We start from the raw sequence: 16,946 nt of genomic DNA on the forward strand, positions 1-16,946 counted from the left end.
GCACATCCATAGAAAATGTATGTGGAAAAAAACCCTCAGATCTTTTAGTTGTTACCCAAGTGAGACATCTGTGCTCAGATTCTGTTAGAGTCATATGTAAGTATCTGAGAAGATAAGGGGTTTTCAGGGATGTCAGCTGGGCCTGCTTTTCTCTGATCCTGTGAATTCTGCAAAGTGATTACACTCGGTGGTGGTCCCTGTCCTTCTCGTTGGAAGGCATTAGCCACGGCGTTGCTTTTTTTCAACAACCGTTTTAGATGACCCAAATCTTCCACCCTGAGTGTGCCAAGTATAAGCCACATACCTGGATCCACTCTTTGTAGGAATCCTCTCCAGGGGTCCACCCATTCTCAGGATAGTGGAGGCGGGAACGTTCAGCAGACCAGTTGGTGCTATACTGGGAAGAAGCTGTGATCTGGTCAGAGTGAATCTCTCCGGATTCCATGCCCAGAGCTTCCATACACTTGAAGTCTGAAGGGAAAAAAAAAATGGCCCTAAGTCATCAAAACGAAGAGGACCTAGGATGCATATTTCCTTTTTTGATCTGGAAAACTAAAACGGTCTTTTCGATGTTCACACAGTCTTACAAAAGATGACGGCGAGGGACTTATTGGATTGTAGCACCGATACGTGCATTTTCATGGCAAGAATTCTGAAAAGCAAGGCTATGAAGATCTCACAGTTGATTATTTATCCAACAGGGCTTAGGTTGATATAAATACTATAAATACTATTAGAAAGTTTTTAGGAAATGATGGAAATTTGGATTTATTTTCAAAGTTGAATGTATGCAGATATGTCATATGCATATACATCAAGAGTTACATTTAAAGAGAACTTAACTATTTCCTCTAAGATCTAATAAAAGTGAAAAAGACTCTTTGTCCATTTATAGCCCATATTTGGTGGGCTAAGTAGACTTTAACTCTCCATCTTTCAGAGTCCTTGCAATTGGCACCCAGGCCTCCCCTTTGTTATGCCCCTGCCCTGGACTGGCCATAGTTATTAACACCATTGGTTTATTTTATTAAAACACAACAGAATCCATCAGGGTAAAGTGCAGTATCATAGGGTCCCAAAGAGCACCACAGTTTTACAGCATAAATGGTAATATTCACAACGATGAACATGAATCATGAAAACATATATTCCATTGGGCCTCATATACTCAGCAAACAATGAAATATGAACTATGATACTGGGAAGTGAATAATCAATTTTAGGAAAATGTAAAGTACCAAAGTGCAAAAAAAACTTTAGAGATTAAAAAGAAGATTCTCAACCATCCAGAAAAACTTCAACTAACCAAATTTCCACATTTTCTGAATTTTCTATCATAATTAATAAGGTTTTATGGCATAAAAGGTTTTCTTTCACTGGTTTTCTACCTTTAAGCTTAGGTTTGTTATTTGGAATATAAAATGGCACAAAAATACATGAATGGATTAACCAAATAAATTAAGTAAAGATAAGATTTTGAAGTTTAATTGGCCTTTTTGTTTTCCAGTAAGATCTGGTAGAAAAGATACAAGCATATCTGTAGAACAGGTCTCCTAACTCGCCTGCCTTTTCCCTGTGCTATGTTACAACCTGGCAGCTAAAACTGATGAAACACGAATTATTCATTGTTTTTTCAGGTTTTTTTCCCTCGGGCTCTTAAAAGAGCAGGAGACCACATCAACTTAGTCGTGTATTTTAAGAAGATACAAAAAACATATTACTTTTTTTTCTTTTATGGAAAGTTATAGCAGAAGTTAAAACATGCTTCTTTTACATGAATATCCGCTTTCATTCACAAAAGAAAAACAAAAACAGCTTCCTCCAGGGTCTCCCCAAATCAAACCACCACGCACCATCCATTCTACCTACCTGCCTGTCGATGAACTCCACTGATGCTGATTGGCTCTTCTCATCCAGGATCGATGCCTGTCCTTTCCTGGCTCTCAGCCCAATACACACTGGAGGGTACCAGGCAGGTGGTCTGGCCATATTTCATTGTTTCAAGGCACAGTTTTGCCGTTTCCCACTTTTTCTCCCATAATTTCAGAGGCTTACATGCAGCCTTCTCACACATAGTTTTAAGAAAGCACCCCAAAGAGTTCTTCCTTTTGATATTCATATAAACCATTTAAAAGAGAAAAAGAAACACTGGGCACTCCAACCCACAAAACACATCTGTAGTGTTCACAGGGCCATAGGTGTGTGAGGAGGAATAACAGTGACTCTTTACCGCAGGGCTTTGCAAGAGGCATAAATACTGACCTTCTGAAACACTGTTTTGCAAGACACTATAGTTTGCCGAGAAGCCTTCTTTGGCTATGGCACTGTCCGTGTAGAAAACCATAGACAGGATGCCGGATGAGGAGCGGATTCGACCTGGTGTTTTCTGCCCACAGTAACGCCCAATGTGGGGACCAACTGCAGAGGGAGAAATGCAGAGATCGTGAATATACCTTTTCTTCTGCAGCAGATGCCAGCAGAACCATTTGTGAACATGGGTCCCAGTGGAACCCGGAAGTGTTTTCTTACCCCAAGCAAGTCTTCACTAGCTAATTGTTTTGCAGTGAACATATTGGATCGGGTTTACAGAGAGGATTTTCAAGTGTGCTCTGAAGGGCAATAACAGGCATAGCCACATTCCCCAGTGAGCAGGACTGTTTTCAGGAACAAAATCGAAATGCTTGCTTCGATTGCAAAGGAGATTTGGGCTGTCAAGTGCACCCTGGCATTCATCTCCAGGACCGCACGGTGCACACGGTCCAGCGCCCAGGAACTCTAGCCAGCTTGTGATCACCCACCGGGGGCTCCTGGAGTCATCTGTTCTCAAGGCCCCCGCCCTAGGAGGGGATCCTGGGGAATGTTCTGGAAACCAGTTCTGGCACCAGAGCAGTACCAAGGTCTGACCCAGCCCTGGGTGACCCCCACTCCCTTCCGCTTTCCATCTTTCAGTCCTGGAGCCTCGTTACGAGGAACATCACAGAATTAGACAAAGGACAGTAGATTTTGTCCTAATCAGGGCTGGATCTGAAGACTAATTCATAATTGTAACAATTAAAAAATTTAGAAATTATAGATACCACTAATTTACACATAATAGCAAATTGTACTCAAAACAAAAGAAAATGAGTCTTTCTGACTTCTGTCTCAGTTTTTTATCTCCCAAACCTCAGAGAGGTGACTGCATTGCACTTGTGTCCAGGGACGAAGAGATGACGCAAAGCAGCCATTTGACTGCACACCAGGAAACAGGTAGTAACTGAGGCAGAAAAAGAGTGGGGACACTGACTGATTGGCGATCAAGTCAAGTTGTTATTGGGCTTATACTGGCCATCCCTTTGTTGAAGTGCTTTTAGACCAACCGTGGCAATTAGCAACTGTAAGTTGCCTTATAGACAGTGTGGAAGCCCCCTGGCCTTGGAAAATCTTTCCATTTCCCTGTCCAGATCAGCAGCAAGACAAAAAAAAAATCCCCTTTTCTCTGGATTTTTTTTTTTTTTATTGCACATATGGTAAAAACATACCAGATGGTTTGGGCTTTGAAGGACAATCTGGTGTGGACCATTTTCCCCTCCAAGAAATCCGAGGTACTGTGCATTTCAACTAAGAGTTATTGCTTTGTTTAAGGAGGCACAGTAGGTGGACCTTTCTCTGGAGGGATGGGCCTTCGGCAGGGAGGTGGGGTTCCCAGGCCGGCGTGTGCTGCTTGGATGCAGAAGGCGGCTGGTGAGAGCTGGGTGAAGCTTCACGTGTGATCAAGAAAGTGAACCCCACGTGAACTGGCCTCCCTGGAGCCCCACATGCTAGCTGAGTTCCTGGCAGGTGGTTATCTGAGCACCCTGCTTTTTAGAGTGCTTGGATCCTGGGCTAACAGGTTTTCAGTTCTTGGCCAACCCTCTTTAAAAAATAAAAGGAAAGAAAAGAAAGAAACTAAGCTAAAGTGGTTTACTATTTGAGTTAGCGCAAAATGATGAGTTTGAATAGCTGATAACTTCTCCACGTGCTCAAAGTAATGGATGTGACCGATTTCTCTCTCTACTGTCACCCCTCACTCTCTAGCACCCAAATGTTTGTGTGTGTCAACTGCTTTATTACGAAGAGGACAAGGAGTCTGCCCATTTAGAGGACGGATACATAGGGCACCATGTGGTCGTGGACAGTGGCTCTGCAGAATGAGGGGAAAGGTCATGATATCAGGTTTCCCAGTTGGCAGAAGACAGCATCTCAGATGAAACTCTCACCGCTTTTTGTTTCTCTCTGGCTTTAATCCCGGCCACAGATTCTCCCACAACAAGCACTAGCTCTTCGCCAAGTTTTCTTCATTCTGAATGTGGCCCTATCACCAATTCAACACTTTCCCCCTCCCCTAAGAGCACAAAGTTGCCGGCAACATATGCATGAATATATCTTGCTGGAGTCATAAACTCAGGTCTTTCCTTTCCTCAAAAAGAATCCCATTTCTGGTCTGTAATCTTAATGGGAGGCTTAGAGTCTATTCATTCTCCCTCAGTCTTTTCCCTCATTTAAATTCCATTATTGTGGTTTCATAACTTTCTTTTTCTTGAGTTTGTGGGCAAACTTTTACAGCCTTACTCCTGGGGGCCTTTCTCAGATCGCCACAGCCACTGACCTTACCAAGAATACAAGCACACAAGGAAAGCTGCAGTCATACCCTCACCACCCCGAGCTCCGGCTGCCTTGCCTTCCCTCCCCTCCCCTCTGCTGTCACCAGTTCCCCTGGGGAGGGCGGGAGGTGGAGTCTCTTTGAAAGAGCAAACAGAAGAGAACTTGTCTAGTGCAGACCCAGAATTTAGAGAGTCTCCATGACTCACTGGTTTATAATGTTGAAGACATGCCGGGTAAATCTGCCTTCTGTCCTTTTGAATATTGCCCCGGGACAGCAAGCAGCATGCAACTCTCTTTAGGAGCCCTCAAGATAGGAGAGTGAAAGGCTTTTTCGACTGTAATACAAAGAAGTATTGAATTTTCCTGAACAACAGCGAGACCTTAGCCTAGCAAGCTAATGCAATATTGATCTGAGCCAGAGCGGCTGCAAGACCCTCATCTGTCTTGTGTATGCGCTCATTTGTGGATTTACATGACCACAGCTCTTGGGTTCCCTACTTCCGGTTATTGTGGAGCCAAAGGCCTAGGAGATGAATTCAAACTGTCACAAAAACAGAAGTATAATTCAAAAATAGAACGATTGGAGAATTTAAGCAACAGGTACTAAGCTCTCTCTTGGGGGAGAGCAGGCCTGCGATGATCATAGCTTCTCAGGTGTGAAGGCAACACAGGATTTGTGCTGTTTGAAAGATACACCTGCAACAGGAAATGGCAAAACCCCATTCTTTGTATTTTCCCACTAACCCCTCCATTAATTATAACCCTACCTCAGAATCAGACAATTTGGCTTTCTGCCACCTTTTTACAAGAAAAAAAGGCAACAATCTACTATAAGGAGGTACTTTTAAAATGAGGTATTTTGAATAAATAAACAAGAAAGGGGATCATTTTGAAAAGGTACAAGATAGGCTACATCTACTTTTCTTAGCATAAACCTTTTGGTGGAGAATATCTGGATTTTGCAACTTTTCCCCAGAGAAAAGAATTTGCAACATTTATGTCATTTATATTTTGGAAGGTTTATATCATTGATATTTTATATTTATATTTTAGAAGGTTAATTTTAATATGAAAATAAAAACCAAACAGAACTCAATCCAGCTTTCATGATGCTTATTCCTAAAACCATTGATAATTTGGGGAGCATAGGTCACAGCCTCAGTTCCAACTCTTTCTCCAGCCTGGATGGACAGCTGGCTTCATCTGTGCCCAGGTTTTGTGAGCTAGGCATTCATGTTTGGTTCCATAGTTCAGCACAAGCATTTGCAGGCATGCTTAGCTCATGGCTCTCAAACCATATGTAAACTTCCACCAATGACTCCGGAGCTGCTACTTGGGAATCGATGTTGCTTCAAAGAGAGTGCTAGCTGGAGGAGTGGGGTTTGCCACGTGCATGCCTTGGATCTCAAGTTTTGGAGTTAACTGCTTCTCTTCAAAGTCAATCTGAATCAATGGGTCACTTTCAATTACTCAGTCGTCTAATTCAATGCTTACGATAAAATGCAACATAAAATCACTTGATGGTTACAAGCCTTCAGCACCTTCTGGTTGTTGTTTTTGGAAAGGCTATCAAAGACTAAAAGCGATTTTGCTGGCAAGGAACTCTATGTGTTGAACTACATGACAAAAATGTTCCTAGTGCCATTGATAAAAAACCCAGGGGGACACAGTCTTTCATTCTGCCTAAAAAAGAGTGAGCTATGATGCTGGTGTACGCTGGACGAGACCAGATAAATACTAACAAATACACGATCACATTTTTCATATTCCAAAGCCAGTTTTCTCTGGGAATAAGTCAAATACAGCATAGTTTAAAACATGGGTGAACTGCAAGGCTGACAACCTGCATTGTTAATTGTTCTTCGCTTCAACTCCGTGATTTTCTAGAGCCAGAAAATTACTACTTTAGAAAACCCTTGACACTAATAACAATGTGTTCCTTTCTACATAAGTTGGTTGATTGGACCTTCTTTTCAGATGTCAATTTAAATATAAGTTCTAGAAAGGAAGGCTGCAAATTTGGATTGTGAACAAATAAACCCCTTATTAAATGTTCCAACTATTATTACAATACTATTATAATACTGTTTTCCTAATTATCAGATTGAAGACTTGGAAATCAATCAGTGCTCTGTTTGGGCAAATCTCATCACTTAATGAAGGAGTTCCGATAAGATCATCATAACCCTATTTATATGGTAAAAAAGCAAAGAAGAGGCTAAAGCAATGATAACTCAGCCATGTGCTCCAATGACAACATAAGCTTTCTCTAAACCCAGATTTTCTCCAGTGTTTTTTTTACTATTGAGGAACATACCTAAACTGAATTACACTGATCATTTTCATCTCATTTCAAAGACAAAGGCAATTTCTTTCACATTATACTAGCTCTTCGTTTACAGTTTACTTAAATATTCTTTCCTCCATCTTGATAATATCTGACTATTTCATAGATGGCTCCAAAGCTCTAATTGCATGATTCGTAAGAACTTCCAAGCCGCCCTTTCTGATCTGTGCGGAGTGTGTTCTCCAGAGAAATCTTACTATTAAACCAGACTAAACACAAGACAAGCAATGCAGCTGCAACAAATTATTTGACATTATCTCCCTCTGTTCAGAACTTGGGTGTGTATTTTTGCCATTCACCTTCTAGTTCACAAGGGTTGAAATGGGGAACTTTCATTTAGCTGGCCACATGGCTACCTCCCCCGCCTCCTTCAAATCTTTCTCACGTTCTTAATGAGGTCTGACCTGACTGCCCTATTTAAAAATTCCCCCCATCCCTCTCCCCCAGCCTTAGTTCTTCTCATGCCTTTACTCTACTTTTTCTTCTTTTTTTTTTGTTTGCTTATAGCACTTCTCATCTTCTAACATTCCATACACATACTTCATTTGTCTGTAATGTGCCCTGTTTATTACCTCATTCCCCCTGGTAAAATCTAAACAGGGTAGCCATCTTTGCTTTGTTTGCCAAGAGGCTAGAACAGTGCCTGGTCCATGGCAGGTGCTCAATAAATATATTTTCTGAATGGACGATGAATTCAGATGATAGGAACAAGGTGTACCAAGGATGTACTGAGGCGATTTGAATCCCCAAAGATAAAAATTCCCTAGAGAGCAGACAAGGACTCCATCTAAATGAGGAATGTCCAAATGTTCTCCTCCTTCCTTTCCTAAATTTCTAAATGTTTTGGTAGCATAACAGATGCGTATTTCACTGTTAAAATTTTAGCAGGTACTTAACCTCTCTGGCCCTTAGTCTCTGCATTTACAAAATGAATGGTTTGATTTAACTGATGTCTTAAGAGCTCACCCTCTGGTGAGTTTATGAATTAATGACTTATAGGCAAGTCATTGAAATGAGCAAAATACTTAAGTCAAGAAATCCATGGATTGGTCCCAATTTTGTCACCCAAATAGTTATGAGACCTTGCATAGACTTTTATGGCCTCTGTTCCTCATCTATAAAATGAAGGCATTAGATTAGAAAGTTACCAAGTCTTTTTGGGCTCAAATATTTCATCATAGCTCTGCATAAAGAAAGTTACTGTTTTGCTTTGTTTTGCCTCCTCCTTTTGAGCTACTTTTTAAAGTGATGCATGTGTCATGATGCTTGTAAAAGGATCCCAGGACCCTTCCCCCAGATCCTTCCCTTTTGGGGGTGCTTCCTGCCATTCTTACCATCAGGGAATCCATCCCAGATTTCTAGCCGGTCATAGCGGCAAAACATCCCCCCAGGAGGATTTGAGTCAGCCTCCAGGTCAAAGCTTTCAAATTCCAGGATAATCTCCGACATCTTTGGTGCAAAGATAATATAGGTGCATTCTAGGCTGTTGGGATATTTTTCAGGGAATCCTGGGGACTTTATCACCCCACTAGGTGTTGTGTAGTTCTGGGAACATTCAGGACCTATAAGTAAAAGAAAAAAGGAGCAAAGTGAAAATTCCACTTAAATGACCTTACCAAGAAGTAACCTGGGCCACGACGGTTTATCTTTCTAATAAAAGCCCACCATTATAATCACGGCCCTAATCAACCCTTACTCAGCCTTTTCTTATCTTTCTAATAAAAGCCCACCATTATAATCACGGCCCTAATCAACCCTTACTCAGCCTTTTCGCCGTGGTGATAGGTACGGAAAGTCAAGTTCAGATTTATTGTGTTCACCTTAGTTTTCCATTTGTGTGGAGCCATTTAAAAACTTCTGCTGTTGCAGAGAAAAAAAAAATGACAAATACAAAATCATGTGGGAACATTGAATGAGTAAGCTACAGAAATCTCGACAGAGCCCTAGAGAAATAATTACAGCCCCTTCAAGCTTAAATCTTTAAATCTTGAGGCTGACAGCCCTTTACTGGTGAAATAGAACATTTACAAAGGCGAGGGAGAGAAGTCAGTGGAGGGAGTTTGGGTTTCAGATTCCTACACCAGTGACTCAGTAACTCTACCAGATGTGACCTCTGCCTCTTTGACAAACCAAATGTGAAAGGTAATTCGTACATGTACGCAGGGTGAGTGACTCATTTGGAACGGTGTTGACACAGGTGTGCCAGTAAACTGTGGGTGTTAGTGGGGGCACGGTAAACTGGGAGGCAGGTCCTGTGGCTACAAGTCACCTGATACCAATGTTGACATCTTAACCTTCTCCAAAGTATCAGATACAGTACAGGAGGTCATTCTAAAATGTTAATATATGTGTATGTGTTAATGTATATATTTATAACGTGTAATTTAAATGACGGTTCAGTGTTATCACGACACCAAATTACAGTGATCTGTAATTTAAACTACATATATTGCAAGTCATCCTTATGACTACATGAATAAACACAATTTCAGTTCATGGAATCAGCACTGAATAGGGTGCGATTCACCACACAATTGAAAACTGCCCATCTACATGGACAGGGACATCAGCCTATCAGCTTCTGCCCCTTATCCCCACTACTGCTGCCCTGATTGTCAAAGAGCTCTTAGGGCTCCCTGGGAAACAGAGATGACCTGACCCTTTTGAGTCTCAGGATCCAATCTGGGGATGTTCAGTTCAACAATTGTTTTCCCAGACAGTTGCCTCACTGATGGGGACCCTGCGAGGAAGTGTAAGGATCCAACTCTAAATAAGGAGGCTTGTTGAGCTTGTTCTTAACTAAATATTCTTCCAAAGTGCCAAGTACTAAAGGCAACATATTAGGCATTAATACACAGTAAATTTAACTAGCAAATCTCTATTTTTAGTGGCGAGGGCTAGTAAGCTGAATCGCCTCCTCAGCGCATCTGGCAGCCTGTTGAAAAAACAAATCAATCGCTTTCTCTCCATGCACATATTAGATAGCCATGGCCCTGGAGACGAGGAAGACTGCTTAGTAGATGGCACAATAAACCTGGTCAGTAGAGTTCTGACTTGAATACCTTCCCAAGCCTTCTACGATGGGGCTCACCCTTTAGCACGATGGCCTCGAACGCTTATCTGTTTGATTCTGGTTAAAAAGTTATTACCATGTGGCATTTTGCCATGTGAATTTCAGGTAAAGAGATTGTGAACTGTGCGTCTAATTTATAAGATGCTTCTAAGCTATTTGGTGGCTTCTAAGCTGTTTGGTGGCTTCTGAGATGACTATGCCAATTTGTCATTAATTGACAAAGTCATTTATATGTAGGTAATTGGGAACCCTTTAGAATTTGATTTCCAAGATGTAGGAACAGTGACTCTGGAGACCTTCAACCTCCTCCCTGGGGATTTGGCTGGCAAAGCAAACAGGAGAGTTTAATGTAGGTTCCAATATTTTCTCCTTCTTAAAAAAATAAAATTACCCAGGTTAGGTTAAGATTGAATGAGAGAAAAAAATGACAGGAATTAAGGGCATAACTTCAAAATCAGATAAATTCCCATGCTTTCGCTGTATATCCTTGTCATGTCAGATCCCTTTAGAAGCTAGCCCAGGTTTTCTAACGTATTTTGACAAAGGCTGGGGACATTCCATGGGGAAGTGGAAGACAGCTGGATGGAGCACCAGGAACTCTGAGCTCTAGTCCTGCCTTTATCACTGACCTGCTGTGTAGCCTCCGTGGCCTCTTAACCTTCCTGGTCCTCAGATTCTGTGCATCACAAATGGGAGGTGGGCTTTAGAATTTGAAAAAAATTCCTTTCAAACTCAAAGCTTCTGTAATTTCCTGCTTCCTCCATTATACATCAAAATTTGTTTTACTCGGTTCCTTAATCCCTGTTGTGTAAGTTTGCCACAGTTGAGTGAGCACTTCCCCAAAAACGATGATGGCGGGAGTGGGTTGAGGGATCCCATGGTGAATACACAAGCCGTAAACAGGACTAAGGGCGAGCCGCTGGTGTGCCCAGGAGTGAGTGAGCTACTGGGGTGAGGGGTGCACACACAGCATTGGCAGCCAGTGACACCATGCTTTCCCCGCTATTTGTAAGACTGAGAGCATCCTGTGTAGCCACAGGCATCCCACATTTCGTTGTTAAGGACCATAAGGATGGATAATGATGAGCTAAAATATTCTCTTTGGAATTATTATTAAATGTACAGACTTTTAGTCAAATAACGTATGAAGTGACCAATCCCGCTCTCAATAAGTGCTACCCCCTCCCTCACTGAGACCCACGGCAAATGGATACAGCTTCTTCCAGCATCTGGGCCTGGATGACCCAGACCCAGGGAAGGACAGAGGCAGAGTGGGAGGTGTGCAGGCTGGGGTTTCCTAGAGAAATTTCTTCCAGTGAATGGAAATCACTTTAGGGCTGGTAGCCCAAGGTTTTAGCATCTGGGAAGACACCTGCAGAAGGGGAATGTGGTACCCGAGGAGAGGACTGGGGTGTCCAGGGGGCTCCAGGAGGCATGGGGAAGAGGTGAGGACTGGCCACCACTGTCAGGCAAAGGTGGTCCTCTGGAAATGCAGCCCTAGGGATGCAGAAATGGCCCTGTAATCTACTGTCAGAAAACCTCAAGGTCAACAAGTGAAAAATTAATGTATTGGTTCAACTATGATTAGTCTAATTTATGTGTTTCGAGGAAACCTGAAATTGCTGCAGCCTGGAAGAAGTGCTATGTTTTCAAAAGAATGGAGATTCTATAACATCATTATATGGCTTTCGAGGAAAGAACGCCCGTGAACCTGTCTATGTGTTCGTGAATGTATTCTCCTAGTTCATGATTCTATGGAGTATCTATAAGGACTACAATATGTGCAATGAGTGAGAAAGAAAGATGTTTTCTTTGCATTTTTTAGGTGGTACCGATTTAGTTGGGAAATGATACATGAACACATGAAGAAATTTGGGATTACTCAGGAAAACCATTTGGTTAGTGAAACATAGTTGTGTGTGTGTGTATATATATACATACAGTTTGTATATGTGTATATTTGTGTGTGTGTCTATAAGGGACAAGCTGGGTACAAGTGTAGGAAAATAAAAAGTACATTAATTAAGAGGAATAAGCTTAGAGCCTGGTTTCCATGGAGGTTAAAAGGCTTAAACCAGAAGAGAGGGAGGGCTGTGAAATCTGGATAAAGCACCCCCTTTATCTATAATCATTGTAACAGCTAGTGTGCATTGGATGCATCTTCTGGGACAGGCACTGGCTACATGTTTTCATTTCAGCTGATCTTCACAAAGAGCCTGTGCTAGATACTGTCATCCATTTTTCAGATGAGGAATCCAAAGCTCTGAGTATTCACACAGATGGTCAGAAGCCTAATCAAAATTCACATGCAGGTCTGCTGGACCTCACTCAGCACACCAACCTGGGGCAGGAAGCCAGGTTGTGGGTTTGTAAGGGTGAAGCCGGGAAGGTTGGGAGCAGCTGATGTCAAGGCTTGAGCTTGACCTTGGAGGACTTGACCCGACAGGTGACAGACACCTGCCGTAGGTGTTTTGGGGACAGTCGTTTGACGACTCTTTGAGAAGCTGTGTTAGGATACGATAACATAGGGATAACCACAAGGCAGGCTTGTCTGGTCAGTGGCAATGGACGTGGAAAGGAAGCTGTGACTCCCTCTCTTTTTAATTGAGGTGTAGTTGATTTACAAGATTATAAAAGGTTCAGGTGTACAGCACGGTGATTCAAGATTTCTGAAGCCATGACTCTCTGAGACTTTTGGACGAAAATCCAAAAGAACTGGCAGCCATAGTGGATGTAGGGAGGCACGAAGAGAAAGAAGAAAATAAGGCTTCGAGTCTCAAGGACGGCATTGAGGGGGAAAAAGGGTGGAAATCACGGTGCATCTGAGACTAAGAGAAGCGTGGGGATGAGTGCATCTGGAAGGACGCTGAAGAACTGTCAGTGACTTCGGAAGGATCTCGCTCTCGCTCCATCCGCCATCTTCAGATCTTTGAGGAACGCTGACAGTGAAAGGTTACTCTCGCCTCCTTTTCTGACATTTTCTTTCTTTGATGCTACCACATGCAGGTGAGCAAGCAAATGCGTGTGTTTGTGCGTGTGTGTACATACACATGCGTGGATTTATATAGGTCCGACAGCTCTCGACACAAGAAGGCATGTCCATATGTAATCATGGGGACACACTCAGGTCCTATGTCTGCTGTTACTTATACTAAAGGTTTTCTAAGCATGCGCCCAGATGAATTTCTGAAGAAAGTTCTCTCCATCTATCCGTATTTATATGGGACAGTACCAGATTTCTTTGAAATTTAAAGAAGTTGTGCCAATGCTCCCAGAAACACTTAAAACTCTCTTGTTTGTTATTCTCGGGGGCCACCGACCCGGAGGATCTTAGGCTTTTGTATTTGGTGTGGCTGGATTTTTTTCTGTTAAATAAAGCTCTTTTTCCTATATTCCAGGACAATATACTTAAATCTTGAGCCTCTGTCCCTGGAAGGTCTCCCACACATTAATGTCCACTTAAAAGGGAAGGCTGAATTGAGCACACAGCAGGAACCTACAGGCTGTGGTGAAAAACAGTGACATCCAGATAAAGCTACAATGTTTATCGATTGATATGTGTGTTTAATTCCTCAAAGCTGGGAGACTATACATTCTCAGATTCTATCCCATCCCAATATATACCATTGTGACAGAAGATTAGTAAGTGATTATTCTGCGGAGGGCATCTGATAATTAATTTGGAAGGGGAAGGCCATTTAAAGATTACTATTTTGTTCCTCCAGGAAGTTCTTTCCCCAACCATGCCTCCATCAATAGAAAGCCTCTTCTTCTTCCAATAGCTTTAGAAACTCTTAAGGCTAGTGAACTACTGCTTTGCTTTTCCTGGGAAATACCAGTTTTGAATTTTGCAGTCAAATAAAGCGAAGAGGCAAGAGGGAGGGGATATGGGGATATATGTATACATACAACTGATTCACTTTGTTATACAGCAGAAACTAACACAACATCGTAAAGCAATTATACCCCAATAAAGATGTTAAAAAAAAGAATAAACTTAAATGAGGTGTTAAAAAAAAAGGGAAGATGTACATGACTTTAAGGTAAGAGGGACTCATGCATTTTTAACTAAAGAAATGAAACTTCAAGAGTAGATCAAACTTATTTTTGAATAGGAAAAATAAGAATAAATGTTCTTAAAGGAACATTAAAGGAGTTTTACAGAGTATGTACCTTATAAACACTGGTCAGCGTATTAGAATGATGAAATTGTGATGCTTAAAATACATTTAAAAAGTTTTTTAAACATGCTTCCTCCATACACTGGGTAATTTTCCTTTGTTTAAAGTATTTTCCAACATTTTTGTAATGGGAATGTATGACGTTTTACCAAAAGTTTAAAAACGTTACTCCTTGTCTCTCTTTTCACTTTGTCTCTCGCGAGCTCAAGCAATGTTAATGACCACTTAGTCACACTTGTTCTCCTGTAAGTTACTCACCTCTCTTGAAAATTTCATAACGTATGGAAAATCCTGCCCCGTGTGTCTCATAATCAGAGACAAATTTGATAAAGAGAAATGGCCCTGAAGACACGACAGGAGAAGGGGCAATCTTTCCACAGAACTTTCCCCATAAACGCCCATTTTCATTTTCTCCATCGATGACCTCCACGTAGTCATACCTAAGACACAAAGATGGAAGAAAACATCAGGTTAACGTGAAAAGTCCTTTTAATTTCAGTAATTTAGAAACCATCGTTCTCTACCACCATCTGTCAGGAGCAAAACTGCTATCTGCATTCACTGCTGGATTTCATGGAGAGAGAAAAAAGTCTAGCAAAATGAAATAATTAAAATGGACTACATCATGTCCATATACATCATCTGGCAACACAGAACTATTAAGAATAATGGTGTCCATTATACTTGCAGACAATGTCAGTTAAAGTAACCAATTAACAAGAAAAAGGAAAATCTCATGAGCACAATTCTCTTTTATTAAATTGTGTTCCTTTGTCTGGGGTTGGGGGGTTGTCAATACATAATGCTATGCATTCTTTTCAAACTGTGAAGTTCTTTTAGGAATTCAAAATGTCTCCTTGGCTGGAGCTCTCCATAAATAATACTTTGATTTCTGTGAGCGACCCTCTAAACATATGGCCACAGAATAATAAACAGATTCTTTACTATTTAACTCAATTCCACTAAGCTCCAGGCTTCTTAGGAAAAAAAAAAACCTCTCAGTATCCACTGTGGTCAAAACACAGATCATCCTCTCCCCAAACTACAACTTGAATTGCAGAACGTAATCTCTGCAAAGAAAAAAGTTTATTTAAAAATGGAAAAAGTAACTCTATTTACTACCAGCCTTATTACCTTTAAAGGAATATTGTCATTTGAAATGGAAATATGACACACTTGAAATCATCAAATTTAAAAAATTTTAAATATTTTTTTAAAATTCAGGCTTAATAATACACTAAGCAGACAAATGATGAAGGAAGTAGCAATAAAATATTACCCTAAAGATTGCACTGAGATAATGCATGTGTTTGGACCATTTTTTTCACTAAAAGGTGGAAATCCATCTCCAGTAAACTAGCATTCCCCCAGGAAAACAGGAAGCCTTTTTTTGTTCAGCATTATCTATTTCTTAGTGTCTTGCTCTTTCTTTTTGTTTTATTGGCCAAGTCACCTAGGAGCCAGATAATCTGATTTGTCTTCCATACTTCTTCTAGAACTGACATGAAGACATTACAATCCATTCATTGCAAAACATTATTTCTGTGTTTAACTTGGTTCAAAAGTCCTGGGATATATTAATTTCAGAAATGGCTAAAATATGGCAGTAACATAAACTGTATCTGGCAATTTAAAAGAGATCAAAGTGTGGGTAATCTTCATGATGACCAACGCCATCCTTAGCAATCCTTTTCAAACTGTCCAGGACACATGACTTATGTTTACGTAAAGTCTCACGAGACAACTGCAAAGATGGTATCAAGAGTTAAAGTGGACAGCTTAAGGCTCTCTAAATTAAAAATGACATTACCTCATCAGTTAAAATTGTGCCAGCTTTGTGTATATCAAGAAGAAAATAAAGCTGACACTGAATGAATGAAGCACTAGTGTATGTGAATTATTGTAGTAACTGAATTTCCTCTGCTGTATCTGCTGATTCCAGGAGTAAAATCACTGGCCGGCTAGCATCGCTGTCCCTTTGCAAAACTATGGAGCTACACAGAGGAATTGTTTGTTTCTCTAGACACTGGGAGATGCTTTGCATGTTAAGACAAGATAAAGGAGGAGGAGGAGGAAGACAGCGTTACCTTCAAAATCCTCAGGGACTTTTTATAGTCAACTGAGGGCAGCTGGAAAGAACCCCATCTCTGTACTCATGAAAGCCTCACAAGTTGGCATTTATGCAGTAATTCCTTTTATCTCTGCTGCTTCATTGACTAGACAGGTCTGCGTGGTTTGCCCCACGCTTGCTTATAATTTAACTGTGATTTGAGCTGTTGACTGCGTTTGGCCTGGCGACTGTGCGTCCGGCTCCGCTCTATAGGCTTTTTACTTGCATCTCGACATGGTCTGAATACTAAGTGGCCACATCCTAGTGCATTTCGCCTTCCAGACATAGATAGGAGAGGTGGGTCAGGCATTCTGAAGAAGTAAGGGCATTTCTGTGAGGAGACCTTTCTCCCAGGTATGACGGAACTCAGCTATTAGACTGCTGGGGAATTACAGCAGTGGATGAAGCTAGTCTTTTAATTCACATTATCTTCTAGTAGTAAATACTAGGCTCTCCTCTTGGCAACAGTAAAAGCTATTTTGAAAAGGGGCAGAGAGATTGGATGCTCTACCCAGCAAGAGATAAATCATCGCATCTTAAGTGCCAATTTTAGGCAATGGGATTATTCAGGGATACAATAGTTACATTTATAAACTGGGATGCTGCTATCAT

At 41.2% G+C, this 16,946-nt stretch overlaps 1 protein-coding gene across 5 annotated transcripts in view; it reads right to left on the reverse strand.

Annotated features, from left to right (window-relative positions):
- Nucleotides 1–16,946, reverse strand: part of NRP1 (neuropilin 1) — a 139,459-nt gene that overhangs the window by 67,892 nt on the left and 54,621 nt on the right. For all 5 annotated transcript variants that reach the window (XM_081227883.1, XM_081227884.1, XM_081227885.1 and 2 more), the window contains 4 exons: nt 14,483–14,664; nt 8,305–8,532; nt 2,263–2,418; nt 305–471 (listed from right to left, as the gene is read on the reverse strand). In XM_081227883.1, the coding sequence (XP_081084009.1) occupies nt 305–471; nt 2,263–2,418; nt 8,305–8,532; nt 14,483–14,664 (733 nt within the window). The remainder of the gene's footprint in view (nt 1–304; nt 472–2,262; nt 2,419–8,304; nt 8,533–14,482; nt 14,665–16,946) is intronic.

Source organism: Mesoplodon bidens, assembly GCF_964165515.1.
Source record: "Mesoplodon bidens genome assembly, chromosome: 3".
NCBI lineage: Eukaryota > Metazoa > Chordata > Mammalia > Artiodactyla > Ziphiidae > Mesoplodon > Mesoplodon bidens.